At 45.9% G+C, this 20599-nt stretch overlaps 2 protein-coding genes across 13 annotated transcripts in view; both read right to left on the minus strand.

Moving 5' to 3' along the window:
- INPP5D (inositol polyphosphate-5-phosphatase D) overlaps nt 1–6474 on the minus strand; it is a 53197-nt gene extending 46723 nt beyond the window's left edge. Inside the window, exons 1-2 of one of the 2 annotated variants that reach the window (XM_057429079.1) lie at nt 6219–6474; nt 1314–1377 (exon numbers count right to left, since the gene is read on the minus strand). In XM_057429079.1, coding sequence (XP_057285062.1) covers nt 1314–1377; nt 6219–6352 — 198 coding nt within the window. In that variant the 5' untranslated portion in view covers nt 6353–6474. The remainder of the gene's footprint in view (nt 1–1313; nt 1378–6218) is intronic. The other variant, XM_057429080.1, reaches the window with a different exon arrangement.
- Nucleotides 6475–11173: 4699 nt separating this feature from the next.
- Nucleotides 11174–20599, minus strand: part of NEU2 (neuraminidase 2) — a 36788-nt gene continuing 27362 nt past the window's right edge. For 3 of the 11 annotated variants that reach the window (XM_057429052.1, XM_057429061.1, XM_057429063.1), the window contains 2 exons: nt 14063–14267; nt 11174–12285 (listed from right to left, as the gene is read on the minus strand). In XM_057429052.1, coding sequence (XP_057285035.1) covers nt 11347–12285; nt 14063–14267 — 1144 coding nt within the window. In that variant the 3' untranslated portion in view covers nt 11174–11346. Of the gene's footprint in view, nt 12286–14062; nt 14268–15246; nt 15462–16001; nt 16524–18817; nt 19042–19137; nt 19232–20599 lie in introns of those variants that run through there. The other 8 variants (XM_057429057.1, XM_057429058.1, XM_057429055.1 and 5 more) reach the window with 8 other exon arrangements.

Consider the following 20599-nt stretch of genomic DNA (forward strand, 5'->3'; position numbering starts at 1 on the left):
CTGTACAGGATTCTCTATGTGGTTTTGCCCAGTGCTCCGGGAAGATGGATTAGCTTTGGTGACATGCCACAGCAATGCATACAGAGCCAGTGTCCTGCTGCCAGTTTCTCCTCTGAAACAGCAGTGCTGTGGCAAGTGAGACAGAGGTAATTTGATGGCTCTGTGAAAACCAGCTGTAGCTGGCAAGGACAAGTGGGACACTGCACTGATTCTGATGGCTGGTCCTGGAGCAGCCTAGAGCCTGGAGTTGGCCTTGGTGGCAATACAACCATGTGTGTGCAGTTGCATCTGAGTGGGGCTCCTAAGAACAGCCTAAGTCTGAGCCACATGAAGATGCATCTTGAGGGAGCCAGTCTGTGTGTAGGCAGCCAGGACACACAATCCACAATTCTTATCAAGAGCCCACAGTGGAAAGCAAGCTGCCCACACTCAACTGCTCTCACTGACCTGATCACTCTGGCTTCAGATACACTGCCTCTTTGGTGCAAAGGAAAAACTGATGTCCCTAAAGCACATCTGGAAATACACAAGTAACATGGTGACCATGAGCTGTACAAGCTGCACATGGAATTGGTGTAAGTCTGTATTTCTAGTGCGGGAAGCTAATTGATATCTGAAATGGGAAGGAATAAACGTACATCCACTCCGAATAGCAGGGCAGACTGGGGCATGTGAGTAGCACAGTCATTTCCATTCCATTTTACAAGGAATGCCCATGCAGCATTGGCTGTGCTAAGAGGGTAGGTAGGCTATAGCCCACACTGCCTCTGAATAAACCCATGCACACTTTTTGAGGCTGGAAGAGACCATGCCTCCCAACCCACCCCAAGTTTCATTATCTAAACAAGGGCTAAGAAGTGGTTCATGAAGGAGAAGTGGCTTGTTTGGGATCCTAAAGCAGGTCTGAAACTCCTGCCCTCAATCCTGATACCTTCTGTATACTGAGACCACAACTCAATATGCATTCTCTGGGTGTAGGTAAATTGTGCTGCAGTTCTGGATCTGAAAATATCCATGATGTATTGACAAGAGGCTGCCTTTAGAGAAAAAGGTATTTCATGGGCTGAGGTCCTCAGATATATAAAACATGGTAGTGCCACTGAGTTGAAGGCACACACAGTGCTGATGGCCATAGCAGCAGACCAGAGACTAAAATCTCCATAGCAGTGGAATGGAGACTAGCGCTGTGCTGGCTGGGAACATCAGTTTAACTCCTTGTATCCTTTTTCTCTTGGTGTTAGAACTACTTAGTAAAAAGCAGTGGGGTCTTAGGTGCATCTCAGTGGGACCAAGAGATATGTGGCATGGCTTACCTGGACAATTAGCTTATTTTCTTTATCAGGCAGAATTCGGTAGGTATAAACGCAATTCCGGAACCTGAAACACATCAAAGGAGATATGGTTAGATCATGGCCAGAAGGCAATTGCACTGTGGCACCCCTCCCCATGAGAAAAAGTATTGGAAGCTCCCAAGACACAGAGGTGGCTTCATGCACAAGGGTTTTAAACATTTCTCTTTCTTTCTTTCCCTGGAGTCTGTGAACTAACACAAACCTGAAGTGTTCATGGTCATGAGACATGTCTGCAGATGTGACTTCAGAAAGTGCTACCAGCATCAGCCTCAGAATGAGTTATTCAACTCTTCTGGCTGGAAAGAAAGAAAACACCAAATGGCTCTAGCTGTCAGGAGAGTGGGCGTCTCAGGAAGGAATAAAAAAGCAGAAATCCAAAAGACACAGGGCCAAAATCAGCACTGAATGAGTAAATTGAAGGGCTAGTATGTGCATTGACTTGTGCTGGAAAAATCCAAATAATAGACTTCAGCTAAATCATAGATAGGCAGCTAATTGCTAGGCACATTCTCATCCTGACCATCAGCCTGAATGAAACCCCATCTTGCTATCCTGGTGCAGATGCACAGTGCACGTGTGCATCTGTGTATCAGCCATAATGAATATTTTGTCCCCAATAAATTCAATTAGATTCTTATTTAAGGGGGGACAGGGATATGGGGTGTGGAGGAGTCCTTTGCCCAGTGCCCAAGGGAAGGCTGAGCAGTGCTGTAGCATGGTGGATATTACCCAAGAAGTACTGACTAAAAAATACATTTTTTACCTTTCTCCCAAGTAAAAAACAGATTGATCAAATCTTTCATATCACCGGCAAAGCACTCTGTTAAACACACACTATGGCTTTAAGCCAATAAACAATGCTGGTTTCAACCCCTTCCTCTCAAAGGAAAACACCAGAATCCATTCTCAGAGCTTCCTTGGCACTAAGAGAAACACTGCATTACCTGTGGAATTGTCATGAAATGTGAGCTGAGGTCAGTCCCCCACATGGGGAGACTGGGCAAATCAATAAAGCACCATCTCTTCTACAATTACACTGTGAGTCTGTTCATCATGTGCCTTTTAGAATCACTCCATGCAGGAGAGAAATTGCCAGGATTTTAGGCAGCTTTATACAAGGAGTCACAAAGAGCAACTGGGCATTAAAAGAAAATATTCTTAGATCACAGCTTAGTTTTCCCAGGGTGTTTGGAGGATTTTGCCATGTATCCACATGAACCTGTATCTTTTGATGGCATTAATGCAAAAGACACAGAAGAATTAGAACTGCTCCCAGAGCTCAGTACCACTTCATCAAGCAGTACAAAACCATTTCACAGGCATCTACTCATTCACACATCTGAGGATCTGGTACAGAACTGGAAGTCACGGACATAACTCCCAACTGCTTCGGCTACCCACAACACTGCTGATTTCACCAACCACATGGCAATCAACACCAGATGAGAATATGCCCCAAGGAAGGGCAGAGGGTTTGGTTTTATCTGTCAGTGCAGTTCTCTTACACCATTTCCTTGTGCTGATATGCAAAGAGGGTCAAGCAGAACTGCTTATGCAGCTGACAGAGAAAAGTTGTGAGTGTATAGACTATGAAACTGATTAACAAACCAGCTCAATGGCTCTTGTGTCACAAGAGGACCCTCCTTGTTACCTTCACAAAAAGTGCCCCAACACACAGGCCTTACGAGACTGCTGTCGTAAGAGAGGTCCTCAGCTTAAATCTCTTTACAGAGCTTTAATGTGAGGACAGGTAAGACGAGGGGAATTGAAAGGGCTGTTGGATGGGAGAAGCAGGGAGGAGCACTTCCTAGAATCAAAAGCAGGAATACTCTTTTGCAGTCCCTTAATTTAGTGCATATGGACAGAGAAGACTGGAACCCTTACCCCATTTCTACCCTTAGGCTTTCTCTCCATGGCATCCTGACTGTCAAGTTATGTGGTCCCAATTACTGTCACATTCCAGGTCCTCCCTAGAAACTGGGCTGAGTTCAGAATTGCTCAACCACTGTTCAGGATGCCTATGTGGGGGGTAAATAAAACATCAGCCTCAGCTTAAACATGTCTGCAAGTACTTTATCATCTCTCTGTACTCTCAATCAACCAGAATGGGGAAACAGGACAAGGCTTTTGTTTCCTCTGTCCTCTCCTATTTGTATGCACAGATGATGATATACATATTGGGAGCCCCTGGAAATCCTAAACAGGACTACAGTGCTCTCCATGATGCTAGATGCACCATGAGAGAGGCTGTCCCCACAGGGGGTTGGAAAGGGCATCTCACAGGTAGTGTCCTCCGAACGGGATCCCAAAGCTGCCCCTAGCCTTTAGAGTCATCTCTGGAAGTGTTAATCCTGCAGCCATTCACACGAGCCACCAAAAGCAGATCCCCTGGAGGAATGACACCAGCGCTGTGAACGCTGAGCAAGCTCTTGTTGATTTCAGATCCAGGCATTCCCTTCCAGGTAAGTTAAAGAGCCCGTTTCTTGACAATAAACGGGCAGATCGGACGATCCATGCAGAGAGAAAGGAGGAGGAAAACGGCTCTGTTTCTTGCCTTTTATGGGGCAGTGCCCAGCGGAGCAGAGGACAGCAGCGCAGGGGGAGGAGCATCCCGTCTGCTTCTGCTAACCGCTCAGCGCTGTGCGAAGTGAAATGCTGCTGCTGCAAGTTTCAGAATTAGCAGGGGAGGAAAGCCCTGCAAGTACACCTCCCCCCTTATTGTCTGTATTCTTTATAAACCCTGTTTTCCTAAAGCAGCTCTTCTATAAAGTCACCATTTCATTTTATTATAGAATAAGTGCTTTTACTGGATTTTGACTCATCTGCCCAATAAATATTAGAGGTTTGTAGAATACGACAGCTCTTTTTCAGAGCAAATTTCATGGGGTTTTTTTGCTTTCCATGTCTATACACAGTTGGCACTTTCTCACTTTCTTTTTGGGAAAACACTTTGCAGCTGGGCTTTCAATTCCTCCTGCTCATTCTTTGTCTCCAGTCTGTTTTTTAAACAGAAGTGACTGAAGAGCTCAGAATTCAAGCACCTTCCAGTCAGCAGCACAGCTGAAACTGATACATCTATGAGGAAGTTTTCAGCTTCAGCAAAGCTAACATTAGGAGGGACTTATTTAACCCTTTCTTTTCACAAGCTAACTGCAAATCAGCATAAGCTAAAAGCCTGTTGAGAACTTGGACAGAAGTTGGTGACAATTCTCAGTGCAATTATTACTAGCCCTTCATCAATCCAGCTGCTCTTGGCTGACAAGGCTGGGTGCTCCCCATTCCTTTAATCAAGCCATTCATGTTAGCCACCTCAGAATGGATTTAAGAACATAACCTTTGGCTCCTGGATCAGAAAATCCTGGTCATGATATTGTTTCTATTTCCTGATCCCATGTCTCTCAAGTCACAAAAGGCTTTCAAAGTTGGCTGCATAAACATTTACAATGGAAAAACTTATGCAGATGCATATTAATAGACATTCTTGCAGCACCTTCCTTTTCCATAATCCCCACCATCACTTGGTAAAATATTTTGTGTACATACTGGTTACAGGTCAAATCAAAGGTGTCATACTAAAAATACTCAATGGAAGCAACAGTCTATTCTAGTACAGTGTTCCCCAACTCACAACTTGGGCCCTCTGCTCATGCTACATGTTTGCTCCTCCTTCCTCCTGCTTGTCCTGGCTATCTATCTACAGACACCCTTCTTTCTCTGCTCCCTCCAGAAGGACACAACCCTTCCCCATGTTATTACAAACACCTCAACAGGCAGGCACGCCCCCTGCTCTCTGAACCCCCCATCACCCAGCCACCCATCCCCAACACCTACACTCACAGGGCAGTTACCCAGCCCTGCGCTTGCTGCAGATGACTCCTCTGCAGCAGCCAGGGCTGTCACCAGAAGCCTGACCTCAGAGACAAGCAGTTAGACCAGAGTTATAAACAGCAGCACCGCCGTTACCATCGCAAGAAATAGACTCTCAGAAGGAAACTACACTGAGAAACCTGCTGGTAGTTTAACGTGGGGTAAGGATGAATTCTGTTCATCTGATGTGCAACGGCAGCAAAGAGGAGCCTACAGGCAGACTCTCGTGGTATTTCCTAAGCAAAGAGGAGCCTACAGCAGACTCTCGTGGTATTTCCTAAGCAGAGAGAAGCTGTCTTAGCTCTCTGCAATGCAAGTAAAATGCCTCATACTTCACACCTACTGACTTCAGTCTCCTCTTATTCCTGCCTCTAGGAATAACACCTGCCCCTCACAAACCCAGGGCAGCAGGTCTTGCTCTGGTTCCTATCCCCAGCCTAGAAAGGGAAGCATGGACAGGGCTGCCAGCACTTCTCTCCCACGTGAAATATTTACCCTGCGAGCATCACCACTGTGCCAGGCCTATCATGCACAGCTCCAGCAGTTATTTCAAGCCTTTTAGCTGAATGGAATACAGCACTGTACGGGCAGGTGTATCAAACACTGCCCAGAGAAAAGAAAGTCCTAGCTGGGTACCAAGCTCAGTATTTGAGTTGTTCAATGTAAATACCTGACCCAAGCTGTTAACAAAGAGGCCAAGAGGTTATTTTTTCTCAGAGCACAGCCAGTCTCTTTGATTATTCTCTCCTTTTGAACCAGGGGCAGGAGTAGCGTGAGCAGTATGGTAGTGAAAGAACATTGTTTTGTTCAGCCTGGCCCTGTTCCCAACCCTTCCCTTCCCTGTGGCCCAGTCAGGTGAAACCAGCCATGCTCTGACAGGGGTTTCACCTTCCCAGTGGCCACAGCAACTGTTTGTGCTGGGGAAGTACAGGAATAACACCCTGCACAAGTGGGGACAGAAGTGTCCGCGTGAAGCGCGCGTTGGAAAGCTGTACTTACAGCACGCAGAGTGCATATGCCGAAGCAATTGACTCACTGGCCCGCACAAGGAAGCTGCCATCCTTGCCTACTTTGGAGAGCAGGTCTTCGGCTCTGGAGCGAGTGATGTTGCCGTGGTACCAGCATTGATCCATTGCTGGAGCTGGAGGAGACCTGAATGCCAGTGCAGCAGCTGCCAGAGCTGGCTGTGTGTCTGTATGTAACGATCAGGCAGCTTCAGCTCACCAGCTTCCTGTTTCAGTAGTACAGAGAGGGAAAGGAAACTCAGCCACGGACAACTTCCTCAACTCAAACAGCTCAGAGAGTTGAGTGTGACATGTTACTGCAGCCCCCGCTCTCCCTCTTCATGCTGCTGCTGAAGCGACTAGCAAGCCCATGTTACCTGCCTTTCCCTCCCCCTTCGTGTCCTGATACTCCATGATACAAAGTCCCAGCTGGGAATGTCTTCTACTCCCCACCAATTCAGTGCCCCAAGCTTTGGTGGCCTGCCATCCCATGTCTGATCTGTTGCCAGACCCTCTGAGTTTCCATCTTTTTCCTGTCTATATCCTACCCATAACAGGTCTCCATGGGGATTAAATAAACTTCAAATTGATCAGGAACACACTGCGCATTAGGATACTTAGCACTGACTGCCCCATTCCTGACCAAAGCTCCCTGTCACCTACTGTGAGATGGATTCAAAGATCATTCTTCCTCTAAATCCCCAAAGATGCGATGGAGCAAAGCCATGTCTGACAAGCTGCATCAGGGTGGGGAGAACTAAAGCTTTCACTTCCCTTCTCTTTGTATATCTGCCCCTCCTCTACAGCACGCTCAGTGCTGCATCTCCAAGGCAGAGCAATGAGGGGCATGTCTGCAGCAAGCAAGGACACTGCTAGGGGCACTGCCTGTATGACAGATTTGGTTACCCTGTACCTCCAGCCACTCTGCTTTTGCAGGCAGCAGTTCTGCACATCCACATTTGATCTATAGCTAAAAGCAGCAGCTGAGCAGGGACTACTGTCTGGGACTCAGAGTACGGAGGGGAGCTCCCAGGAGAGGCACAGACAGTGCTGGGCCTATGCAACACTCACCTCCCAGAGTGCTGCCCCTGTTCACAGCATGGCAGGGGAGAGCAGCTTATCACCAAACTGGGAGAGACCAGAATCTGTGGGTATCAAGAGAGTGAAGCAGTACAGCCCAGCATTTGTTCCTGCCAGCCTTCGTAGTGCTTTCAGTTATCTAGACATCTGCTCTGCGTCCAGCTTAATCTGTGCCACTGACATTCAGCTGTGGGCACTGCAATTCAAAACTGTGTGGCCAGCATGGTACCCTGCCAAAATGGCAGAACTGCAATGTGCAGGGCTTCCTGTCCCTGCTGAGTAAGCACTGTCTCCAGACCAAAATTAGCTCAGCTGGACCTGCCCTTCAACTGCACACAGATTCATACGGTGCTTTAGGAGCCAGACTCCCACAGATACAGGTGCCTGAATGGAGTCAGATGCTGAATGCCATGAAGTGGTTTTGCCTGGACAGCAGCTGTAAGCTCTTGTAAGCTAGAGTGGTTACAAATCCTATTGTGTTCACCAAGAAGAGTGCTGCATATGGCAAAGGGATTGTGCAGCTCCTTTGACAGTCCTGCTTGGCCATAATGTGCTGCTAGCCTCACCTGTACCAACTTTGGGATTTCTGATACTTAAGAGTAGCTTCTCTGGAGCACAGCTGCAGCAGGAAGCAGAACATCTCTGAATGTCAAACCACTGCTTGACCTCACAGTGTTTTCCGTGCAACAGACCCATATGGGGATACAAAGTGGACAGAGCTGCTGAACAACATGAGTTTTGCTGAAATGAAACTGAGAGCTTCTGATGTACTGCAAGTTAACATAAGGTAACAGATAAGTACAAGCCCTAGTCAGACATTTGAGACTGATTAGCTGAATACTTAACTTCTATCCATCTCACCACCAATTTACCACCAGTTTTTAGCAAGTTGCTGTTATTTCCTTCACGTGTGAATCCCTGTCCAGCCACACACACGTCCTTGAGTGTATGGCATCCAAAGTGTATCAAATGTATGGGATCCAAACACGTGTGATGATTGTGGCAATAAGATATGAGAGCTGGTTTCTGTATTTCTTGGTCATAAAAAAAAAAGCACAGTACAGCTCCAGCTGCCCAAAAGGTGAATCCCAATCCCCTAACATAAACATGCCATCCCTAATGGCTCATTTGCAACACTGCCTGAAGGGGAAAATGCATCTGGTTTGTTTCTTATGGTTCTGGCATGTGTATTCTGCAGTGCTGGAGAAAGACTGATCCATGCATGGTCAGCAAACAAGTTTATACATGTCCTCAACTACCTGGTTCCCAAAGGCCTGCGGCAACTTCTTCTGTCCCACACAGAGACAAGAGGCTGTTCTGCAGGAAATAAGCATTCTTCTTCTTTCCTTTCATGCCTGTGTCAGAGAAGACTGGTGAGTGGACCTGAGGAAGGAGAGATTAGAGAAGTTATATAGAGGAGAGCTAAGCGTTTATCGTAGACAGCTAGTGCAGTGTTCAGCCTGCACCAGTAACCTGCCAGGTGATATTATACATGTAGCCAGCACAGCCCTACTGTTTCCACAAGGAATAGGATGTGCTTCAAATAGACCACACTGTCATCCCACAGCCAGGACAAAGCATGATGTAAGAGCTACACTTGTAAAACAAAAGAATAGCAGGTACATCAGTCAGCTCAAAAGAAGCTTTTAGATAACTGCACCAGCAGCAGTATTCCCTTTAAACTTATTTGAGAGAATGAGGCCAGAGACAAAGAACTGTGACACATTTTGATGTTGGATAATCAAAAATTGCATTTCTTGCAGTCTATGGACAAAGCAAACATTATTTCCCTTCACATTAGGATATTATTCCAGGCTGTCTCTCAGACATTGCAATAAATACTTTATCTAAATTGGGTTTGCTACAGGTGCCTAGGTAGTACAGTACCAGCTGGCTGCAAACTCACCAGCCTGCCCAAAATCAGTGAGTAAACACTGTCTGTAGCATCATTCAAGACGCACAGTGGCCACCCAACCACCCCCTATATTCTCAGCCTGTGCACTGTCAGATGAGTTCTCAAATATATGTTTTCATGTCACCAAACAAAAGGATTTCATAGTATGCCTGACAAGGGAAGTCTGCAGGACAGCAGTTAGCTTTGCTGAAGTCTAAATACAACATTTCCTCATTAGCCAACAGGATATTGGCCACAAAGGTGTACTTAGACTCCGGCCTACATCTAAAGAGCACGTGAGTAACACCCACAAAGTACTGGTTAGCTGGGCCACTGTGTGCTACTCCAGCCCAGTATGTTACTGACATGCTGCTTGAGAAAGCCTTGGCAAATTACAGGTGCATTGTGAAGGCCATGAGATCTCTTCACTCCCTTGGTACCTGCAGTCTCCAGGTGCCCTGAAACAAATCTAGATGAAAAAAATCAGAGCCCCTTCTCCCACTATCCCTGAAAGCTATCAGCAATAAAAGGCAAGAGTGGGGCCACAGATCTAGCAGAGACTCACAGATATGAGCAATGAGAGTGCTAAGGATCCTATTGGACCTGCTAGCATTCCCCAAAGATGGACATGTTCTGAGTGTTCTCTGGAAAGCAGGTATTTTTCTCCACCAATAGAGAAAAAAAAAAAACGTATTTTCCTTGGAGCCATTCTACATGTGCACACATACAAACACAGCACACAGCAAACAAGCACAGTCTAGTTTATAGAGCAGGATTTTGTCCAGAGGCATGGGTAAAGCTTTCCTTGCTCCATCTTCTCTGACGTGTTTCCCTTGGTACCCTTTCATTTCTGGTCACTCCCCTTGTCTACTCAGGGCATAATGCCTCCTTTCAAATCACACCATAGCCACAGAATCATCTCTCTCACCATAACTGGGGCTGTGTCCTTCAGACACCTGCTGAAAATCTGTCTGTGTTGGAAAGCCTTAAAGCTTCAGCACTTTCATGATGCTCTGGACTTGGTCAGGTCTCCATCCTCTGGCACCAAAGACACTCAAATTGCCTTTCCAATTTACTGGAAGTGGGGCAATGTTACTTGTTTGTCACATTGCCTCACATGCCAATAATACTGTGTAATAATAGCAGCTATGCTCGCAAGACATTGGGTTGCCAGCGATAAGAGCAGTTGCTGTGTGGATCATAGCATTTGTTTTCAAAAGACCAGCAAGTATTTCCCCTCCTGATTACAAATTGGGAGCTCCCCCTGCAGCCCTGTCCTGATCCTGCAGTTCTGATACAGGCAAAATGCCATTTCTGCCACTTGCCCCATCCCCAAACACGGCAGGGTCCCAAACCACAGCTTTGTGTCCTACATAGGTCCTACTGTCACTGTCCAGGAAGAGGGAGCAGCCGGAGCACAAGTTTTCTTACATGAGAAACCATCTTCTCAGTGCAGTGTAAGCAAAAGGGCAAATAAGGAAGACTGTACTGCATGGGAAGTAAGGAGAAGGCTAAGTAAGACAGAAGTCCCTGGGGGACCATTCAGCAAGGCAAACCCAAACCCACTGCAGAAGTGAGCAAGGAACATCCTGAGCACACAGCATCCCATGGCCCTGCTGAATTGAAGACAGCAAGCCCTGAAATCTGGGGTTGCCAGCAAGTCCTGCACTGACTGCAAGAAGCATCGCACCTGACAAAGCACTTTTCTGAAGAAGGGAACTGCAGCCGTAGGGCAGTCAGCCCAGGGTCCTCCCTAGCATTTTCTCCGCAACTTTCTGAATTCAGCTCACATAAAATCACTACCATCTGTTCCAACATAGGCCCTATGTTGTCCCTAATCAAGTCTATCAGAAGCCTCAAGGCAAGAGGACCTATACAAAGGTCATGCTTGTTTTGAGTGCATGATGCTTAAGATAGCAGCCAAAGGGGAAGGCAAAAAGCTAGAACAAGCAATAGAAAACAAAACCAAACACATATTTATTTTTACTATGTTTAATAGACTTTGTAATCCACAGACAACACAGGCCAATGCCAAAATAAGGGTGCAGGAGGAGCAGAAAAAACCTTTTGCTGAAAGATGACAAGTAACAGTGAAAGAATTATCAGCAAATGTGGTTTTCAGAGGGTTGATGATGGAAAGGCTCAAGCCTCAGCACTCTAATGGAAAGGCTTGCTTCAAAGTGAACATTACAAAGATTATCTCTTCACATTGTTGGTGGGTCCCGTATTCAAAGAGGCAGGAGAACAAGGGTGAGCCATCTGGCCCAACCCCCATGTACTGCAGATCCGAATAAGCACACAGACCCTTGAAGAGGATGCTTGGTTTTGTCCAGTGTGCTGGATTTAAAGGGCTTTTGTTGAGGTAAACTCCCAAATCTCTTCGACCCTTTGGATCTGTAGGATGAGTGTAGAGCAACCAACTGTCTTGGCATCTGGCATCAGGGGGAGGTGGGAAGGCAGTTACACTTCCGTGACAACCAGAAGGAGGTTCTACCAGCATTTCTACCCGCTGGCCTCCCTCAAAGTCCACCCCATGGTTGTAGCTGACAGCCTGGATTCTGGCTCCCCTGCTGCTCCTTGCATTGCAGTAGAGGACCTTCCTGCCACAGGTATGCACCTCTGCAACCTGGCACTCCACTGCACTCTCCTCCCCAACAAAGTTCCCCATCTCCCACGTTGTCCCATGATCAGAGCTGATGAAGCAGAAGGCATGAGGGGTGGGGTGTTGCTTAGGGTGCAAGATACGATAGGCATAGGCAGGAATCACGAGGCTCCGGACCTTGTTGAGCAATTGTAATCCATGACCTGGCCCCACTGCAAAAGTGGCCCAGTTCTTGTACTCAGTGCTAATGGTACTGTTGGTGACATCCCGGGCAGCGCTCCAGGTCTGCCCTTGGTCCATGCTAGTGACGTAGCAGAGACGTACCAGGTTGATCTTTGTCCTGAGCTGATGCTGCTCAGAGATCTTTCCTGGGACAGCTATGAAGAACAGGATCAGTTTCCCTGAGACCTCATCGTAAACAGGACAGGGGTTCATAGATCGGTGGTCTTTCAGCTGTGCGTTGACAATGGTCTCCATTCTACTCCACTGCCAGGCCCCGTGTGGAGACAAGAATGAAACACACCATTACAAACAGGTCCATGTTTCAGTGTAAAGATGGCTAGATAAAAATTACAGAAGAGCACGAAGAGAACAGAAGGGAAGTTAGTGGATAGAGCAAGAAATGGGAAGACGGTACACTGGCACTGCCAGACATAAATGAAAATCATTTGCATGACACAATGCATGTGCATCTCACCAAACAGGTGGATTATGTCCTTTTTCATTATTGCTTTGGAGCTGAAATCTTATTGCAGCTCATGTCTGACACACAGACATGCCCAGTGGTCAAAGTGTACAGACACTGTGCTGTCAGTGTTTTTTAGGAAGTCAGCTAGGTAACTGCGCCCTTTTCAAGTATCCTAGGTGCTGAGAAATTCCTTTCCATTCAGATTCCTATTCCATTTGTGTGAATGAGCATATCAACCCACACTGAGGCACCTCACTAGAGCAGACTGTATGGCTTTACACACTCTGGTATGGAAACTTGGACCCTGAGTCGTCCAACACAGAAAACAGGTCACAGAGCAGGTGTAACAACTCTCCAAGCCTTGACTGTCTTTAAATGAATAGCACAAAACACAATCACATTTCTGACACTAACATTGCAATTAGAAAATTATTCCTACATCATGTTATTGGCTTAGTAAAAGCAGCACTATTTTCCAGTAATCTTATATTAATTGGCTTTTCTGACTTGCTCATTGCCCTTTTCGGTCGTGTCTTGTCTTTGTCTATTCCACCAGTATTAACTTCTTGGGAATATTTATTATTTCCATTTTAAGAAATTCTAGCATGTGAACACAAGTTACTGAGTTTAAAACCAACTGAGCCCTACCTAACTGAACTACACGGGGTTACACAAGATGTTAGCTGAATGGTATGACACTGCAGGTGCACTCAGAAGCTGCTCCTGCTAGGCAGATCCCAGCTCTTAAGAGAGTCTATAGTCTATGACAACCAGTCACCAAGAAAGGACTGGAATAGAAAAATATAATGACTTTTTTTCCCTCAAGACATTAATGCATTTGCAAATGCAAAAAAATATTATAAATAGAGTATCCACCACCCCCAGTCACCCAGGAAGATAACTGTTAATAATAACTAGTTGATTAATAAGGTAGCCAATTCACTGGCACAGAAAAACCAGACACTTCTGCGTGGGGTGATTAGCTGTTCTGAATTGGTTTTTAAACTAGAAATTAGTCCTAAGAAAATGAATTAAATAAAAAAAAAAAAATGCTAATTCACTCCTCACCATCCCTGTGGCATTCCCCATTTCTGCCTCTCCTCCACATTTTTGCTGTTGCAACAGGGCTTTTGTTCCATCTCTCCATTTGCTTCCCCAGCTCTGCAATGGTGGGTCAAATCCCAGCAGTTATAATCACACAGAATCACAGAATGGTTTGGGTTGGAAGGAACCCTGAAGATCATCTGGTCCCACCCCCTCTGCTATGGGAGGGACAACTTCCACTAGACCAGGTTGCTCAAAGCCCCATCCAACCTGGCCTTGAACACTGCCAGGTACGGGGCTTCTCTGGGCAATCCGTTCCAGTGCTTTAAGACCCTCACAATAACCAACTTCTTCCTTATATCTAATCTAAATAATGACACATGCATTACTTACAAGCAGATATGTCTCGTGTAATTGGGGAGAATGAAAAGCTGCCTTCTCCCACAGTGAGAGGGCAAGCATTCAACTCATGCAAGGACAAGTGAGCAGTACAGGTGAGCAGCCTCCTCCCTTTCCTCCCCACGCTGGTACCTGCACATGGTGCGTGGCTGGGTCATATGTGCCTCTGCGCATTGCTATTAGCTTGGCATGTTCATCCACCACATCCTCTCGTTCCTCAGCGAATGCCAGGATGATGCTGAACCGTGGCAGGTAGAGCAGAGCTGGAATTCGATAGCTCCAGGTACCATTCCGGAACAACGTCTCTTGCTTCAAGACAGGAAATGAAGCCATCGTGCTAGGGGGAAGAAGAGAAAACACACTGCATTTGACCCACACTTAACACAGCAAAATGGGACAGATTTCACTGCTTTTTGCCCTCCCAGCTCAGTGGGACCTGTCCTGCATTGAAACACAACTTCTGCTTTCAGCTTTGTCTTTTTCTTGTGCTTTTCCAGAGAGAACCCACATGTTGCATACTGGCAACACAGACCAATCTTACCCCAGGAGCAGCCTGGCTGATCTTACTGGAGTGATGCAAGTACAGTAAAAACAGTTAATGAAAAGCTGCCTATGGTTTGTTGTTTCTTTTTAATTAAATCCACGGCCTGGGATTTTTGTCGATTTGCTTTCCAATTCAGCAAACTGTTGATAATTAAACATTATAGTATTTTCCCTCAGAAGACCATTACTGCCTTTGTTGATTGTGTTTCCAAAAACCAGCACAGAACTTCTGCTTTGCCAAACAGGAGCTTAAATGCCCATCTCAATGACACACTGAGGCAATCCCTGGCCTCCGCTGTGTCCCTATTTGAGGGTAGTGAGCACTAAGCATGAAAAAAGAAAGAGCACATCCTTTCCCCTATAAGATTAAAGAATTGTCTGAATCGTGTCCCATTCCTTGTCATCTGTACAGTGAATTAAAAGCAACATTAGGGAGGAAGTTAAACATGAGGAAGCATTTAGGGAAGCTACCTCTATGTAAGTGGTCTGTGCTATACCCCCACACAGCCTCTCTTCCTCAGACCTGCTCAGCCCTCTATCCTCTTGCACCAAGCCTCTCCTACCCTGGTAGAACCCCACTATCTCAGGGTGACTGTGTCTGAGCAGCATGGGGAAAGATCTCTGACATGATATACCAGAAGCTGAAGGCCTGAATATCCTCTGCTCAGCAGGGATAGGAGAAAAAAATATTAGATCTCTGACGCATTGAGTGGGTAGGATGGCAGGGAGAAGATGACAATACACTATGAGTAAGAAATTCAAATGCCTCCTACCTCAGCTGAGGCAAGACTTGCTGCGCTCTTTGTTGAGGATTCTCGTATTTACCTAAATCTTGGAAAGCTCTGTAGTGGCTATTGGCCAGGTATCAGATACTTACGTTTTTGAAGGCTGCCTTGATAATCCAGGACCAGATGGAGGCAACCTGACAACTGCTTATGCAGCTGCAGAGTGCACATACCTACCTGGAGAATAGTTTGCGCTATTCCATCTTAGAAAAGATTATATTAGCCAGCATAACTAACACAGACCTGGTTAACAATTTGTTTTGTGGTTTTGTGTGTGTTTGTTTGGGGGTTTTTTGCATTGCTGATTACTGAGTTAGGACAGCACAGATAAGCTGAACTAATCCTCCTCAGACAGGACCATCACATTATGCTCTATCCAGATCCATAGCTAGGCAGTGAGTATTCAAACATCCCTTGTCTTCACCTTCCAGATGCTATAAATATCAGTGAGATTTTTCAACTCACAGCACTGATCAAGAGGATTTGAACTGCACTGTCTTAGCTAAAGGCAGCTGTACGGGAGACAAAGGAGATGTAGGAAAAGCCACAGGAGACAGAAATCTGTCTCCGAAGAGTAGCTGTTTCCTCCTTACTGTTGCTGATGAAATGGCAGTCTGAGAAAAGGCAGCAGCACCACTACTGTACAGAAATGTTACCAGAATTTATCCCAGCTATCCATGCAGCAACATGAAAAAAATAGGAAGACCCTCCTAGAACAAATAACTGCGCTGTTCAGTACTTACCAGCATGGATCTGGCTATTTATACAGACCACAGTCATGGCTGTGTTCTCATGGCTCCTGAAACAGAAATGCCCTAGAGTGCTTCCAGACTATTTTAAAGGGAGATTATTTAAAGGGAGATTAGTCAGCCTGCCTAGTGCAGCACAGGTTCCCTGGCATTCCTGCTCATGATGCCATTCCAATACTGCAATCCTGCTTGAGGGCAGGGCAAGGGGAGAAGAAAAGAAAGGAAAACAAAACCAAGGGGAGAATGAAGATCTAGGCTGCCACATGAAGTCCCCAATGCAAAGACAAGAAACCAGTGCCATGGGAGACTGTGCTGCAGTGTACTGCACCCGAGTCCCTCCCATACGAGCCTGTCATCTGTGGACATCTCTGCCCATGTTCTTAGTCCTTAGTCCACTGAGCTCTGTGAGATGCTCGGTGTGGGTGTTGCAACACTTCATTTCCTCATATTGCCAAATGGGGTTTGAGGGAAGGTGTGATGTTAAAAGGCTGGGAATAACTGCCATAGAAACAAGCCCAAGGGTCCTGGACACAGCACTTGCAACTGTAATTGAGGAAAATACTAAAATCAAGTGACTTCCATCTATTTGAAATAGATAGGAATTCATATCATACATACCAGTCCCTCTGAGGTTTAACTGCCAAGGGATGCATGTGCTACTTTGCTCCTAAACCCTACTGAAATAGCATTGAGTGGCTTGCAAGGAAGAAGGTAGCAGCATTTCAGGCAGCACAATCTAAGGACATTGGCAAGGCAAAGTTTGTAGACCACAGCAATATATTCTGAAAGACCAAGAGGTTTAACTGGAAAACCCCACAAACTTGTGGGAACACAAAGGCCTGAAATACAAGCAGGAGACTGGAGAGCAGCACACAAACCGCTCAGACCAGTATCAATTCAGTCACCTTGGAGTTAGCTGTGCTTTTGCGTGAGGTAAAAGGGTGAGAAAAGGGAAGCAGAGTTGATGTGTAATTCTTTCCTAGGAGAAAAAGAGGTAGCTGGTAACCTCTTTCCAGATGACAGAGGTGCTAGTGAGGGAAAGGGAAGTTTATCAGGTAACCACTGAGCCATTATTCCCTTCCGCACTTTGGCATTTACTGGAGTTTCGCATTTATTTGCCAGGTTTATCCCTGTGAGGTGTCCTGTTCAGGGAGGCTGACCTCGACCTGCAGTTCCTCTGCAAGACGCCAGGGAAGCTGCTGTACTGAGATCCAGTACCTCACCCCTGAGCTGGGCAAACACGAGGAAGGACGGGCACAGTGGAAACACGTAAGAGAAGGGGAGAGTTAAATTGGAGGAAACCATTACTCATAGTTTGCAAGTTACACGGCTGTAACGATTTCCAAAGCAGAGAGTGTTTCCAGCCCACCAGAAGAGTCAAAAGCAGTAACAGCTGTCAACAAATGGATCTCTGATGGATCTGATGCCTGGAAGGCGCTCAAGCTGCATAAAGGCTAGGTGCTGGCAGACACTAGGAGAAGGTACTTGTTCCTTTCGCTTCTGTCCTTCAAGGAAGCGCACACAAACTTGTCTAAAGAGCAGGATGAGCCCTTGCATGTTTATTTGCCCTCTCCAAAAAAAAAGTCACTAAAAAGGATAACATTTCCCCTGGCCTCAGCCCTCAACATGTTCAGATCCAAGCTGAAATGACAGTATGTCTCTAAAAACAAAGAAAGAAACCCAGCAGAAATGAGGTAATATGCTGAACTTTATCCCTTGGCCCCCATCAGAGTGTTCTGTGCAGAAGGCAGCTTGTTCCTGAAGGAATTCAGATAGATCCCAGAAGAACAAACCAATCCATTCAGGGAGCTTTAGGAGGGAAAATACAAACAAAACGCCCAACGAAGTCAAGTGCAAAACCCAACTAAAATCCTGCTTTTCAAAGCAAGCACAAGAATCCAGGTCCAACAGTTCTCTACTCAACATCAGACCTGATCCTTTCCAAACTTATAAAAGTCAACTAAGTGCTATGTTGAAATACATTTCTTGTTTCACTGGAAGAAATAAAGACATTTCCATTGGGATACTGTGGGAGGGAGAGAGGCAGGAGTAGCCACATTCCAGTTGTACAGTGCTAAGAAAGAGCAGACCCAATTTTCTTCTAGAATACTTGCTACACGGCGTATTCCTGTGTGCAAGCCTTTCCTCCTAGGCAAACAGCATGATTGTGCTTGTTTCTGCCAAAGCCTAGCATCACAGTGCTCCATTTGCAGCTTTCTTGTGCCCCTAGAGCAGATCCTACACTAAACCTAGGCTATGGGATTTCTTACCAAGCCAGACAGCACACATATTTATTTAGTCCAATAAATCACCTTCAGTATAAAGTCTGAAAGAAGAGTTATCAGTGAGAACAATAAACAAATTAAAACGTTCAGATTTCAAAAGTGAAGAGGCACAGAACTGGAATTACTTTAATCCATCAGCCAACTGGATTAAACTTTTTAACCACAATAGAAACAGAAAGGGTTTCTTGTGGTAAAAACTTCGTACCACACTTACAAGGGGATTTTCAGCCTCCCCATTACACGCTTTCCTAATCAATCAAGTTCTGCTTTTGGCTCATGGCTCAGCCTAGCACGAGCTGCTGTACCTTTAAGTGGAGGTTTTCTTAGCACTAGAGAAGAATTACATGAAGCAGCAGTATTAATGTTAGCGCATGTTTGGTGGAGGCATTCACAAACTGCACTCCTACTTGAACCTACAAGATGTTGTATTTACCTTTCTAGTTCCTAGCACTGCCCACTGTTATGGAAAAGTTGTTGTTTTTTTGTCTTAAAGAACTAAAAATAAATAAATAAATAAATAAATACCTCTTTCACTCTGTGTCTCCTGGAAGCCACGTCAAATGGGAAAAACACAACCCAAACAACAAACCCAAAAAGCACTCCTACTGGATTAGATAAAAGGGAGGCTCACCACACTCTTGCCAACTAGTCTCCAACCTGCAAAATAATTTATATTGGCAGCAATGTCAGCTGCCCTGGATCCCAGGAAAAGCTAGCAGCTGGCATATATACACAAGGAGACATTTAAATAGCAAACCTGTTTTGCATATAAGGGGAGGTTCCATGTGAGCTGGACAAGCACTAGGGAAAGAAATTATCATAGTAATTAAGCAGCATACTTCTACCTGCATGGATCGACAGCGCTGTAGAACTGCTGTTGTTTCTAATGGTCATGCAGTTCAGCATGCTGTCTTATATCTTGGTCTTCTTGTCCACTTGATTTGAGGAGGGGAAAGTTCCTCTGGAACTGCAGACTCCTGGCGCTTGCACTCAGAGTGCTCCTGAGCTCTGGTAAAGTTTGCCACAAAACCCCAGAAAATAGCTATAACCAGCAGGTGATGGTGCTGTGATCATCTGATATATTCCTCTTCTGGCTCCAGGCACATCCAATCCATCAGCGTGCTGGTTTTGGATGAAGAAATGGACTAGCACAGGAGTCCCCACGCAGTGGTACAGGAATAATGTGCTGGTGCAGGCAGATACAGGCCCAGCAGCATCTGTGGAGGTGTTGACAGGGCCAAACTACCCCAGCAGCTCCAGTCAATGAGCTAATGGGGAGAGTTAGGCATAAGGACAGAGAGGAGAGTATGAGCCTGGGGTCCCAGGTGAGGAAGAAGAGGATGGCATCACCCCTTCTCCCAGCTGTGCCCTAGCTTAGAGGCAGCACCTGCAGTGCTGGGAGTAGCCAAGCCAATGATTTCAGGACTACCTTGTGATAATGATCTAATGTTGTGCTGCTGCTGACAGAGATGACCTTTCCTATCTGCTTCTTTCACTTTACCCTCTTCTCTACTGTGTTTCCACTGCTGCCATTAGTGCTTCTTGTCTTTGAAGTGACCCAAGAAAATGAAAACAACAATCCTCCAAACAGATCTTGCTAGTGATGAAAAAGGAGTAATAAAAGTCTCCTCATTTGATGGCAGTTGTAGTCCATCTGTGCAAGCCAAATAGGGAGTTGCAAAAGCATGGATTTACAGCCAATCAACCAAATGCTTTAATGCTTCTGTATTACTAATTACCATCTTCCCTCTCTCTTGAGCAACCCTGTATCCCTTCTTGTGCCAGTGCTGATGCTCATCTCACCTTGGCAAGCCATCAGAGGATGTCAGCCTGGCAGAAATGAGTCCAGGAAAAAAAAAAGAAGTGAAGTTTTCTGCTGGGTCATTGTCTTGGACTGCGTCAGCAGGAGTCAAACAAGCAGCATGATCTGAAGCAGGAGCATGAAGCTGTTGACAGGAGGAGCAGGCTCACCTCTGTGACTGGCAGCTGACGTTAGATCAAATTAGCTGTATCGCAAACCCACACCCCATGTTTACAAACTCTGCCTAACTAGGCTAGTGTTGCTTTAACTGAGACACACAGGAGAAGCCTGAGGGCATTTTTAGCTCTCTGCTTTACCTCGAATCAAACAATATTCAATGTGAGGGAAAGTCCTTTCAGAGACCATGACATTGATATCCACTAGATAGTAACTTTTAACAGTGACTCATGGAGAAAATCCAGAGTCAGGTAAAACAGAAGCAATTGAGGAAGGGAGGCACTAACAAGCTGCTAAGGTGCAGTCTGCCAGAAAGCCAGACATGAACG

This window comes from Pezoporus wallicus, unplaced genomic scaffold, assembly GCF_028554395.1.
Source record: "Pezoporus wallicus isolate ANWC-B61680 ecotype Strahan unplaced genomic scaffold, APGP_CSIRO_Pwel_v1 contig_593, whole genome shotgun sequence".
Taxonomy (NCBI): Eukaryota; Metazoa; Chordata; class Aves; order Psittaciformes; family Psittacidae; genus Pezoporus; species Pezoporus wallicus.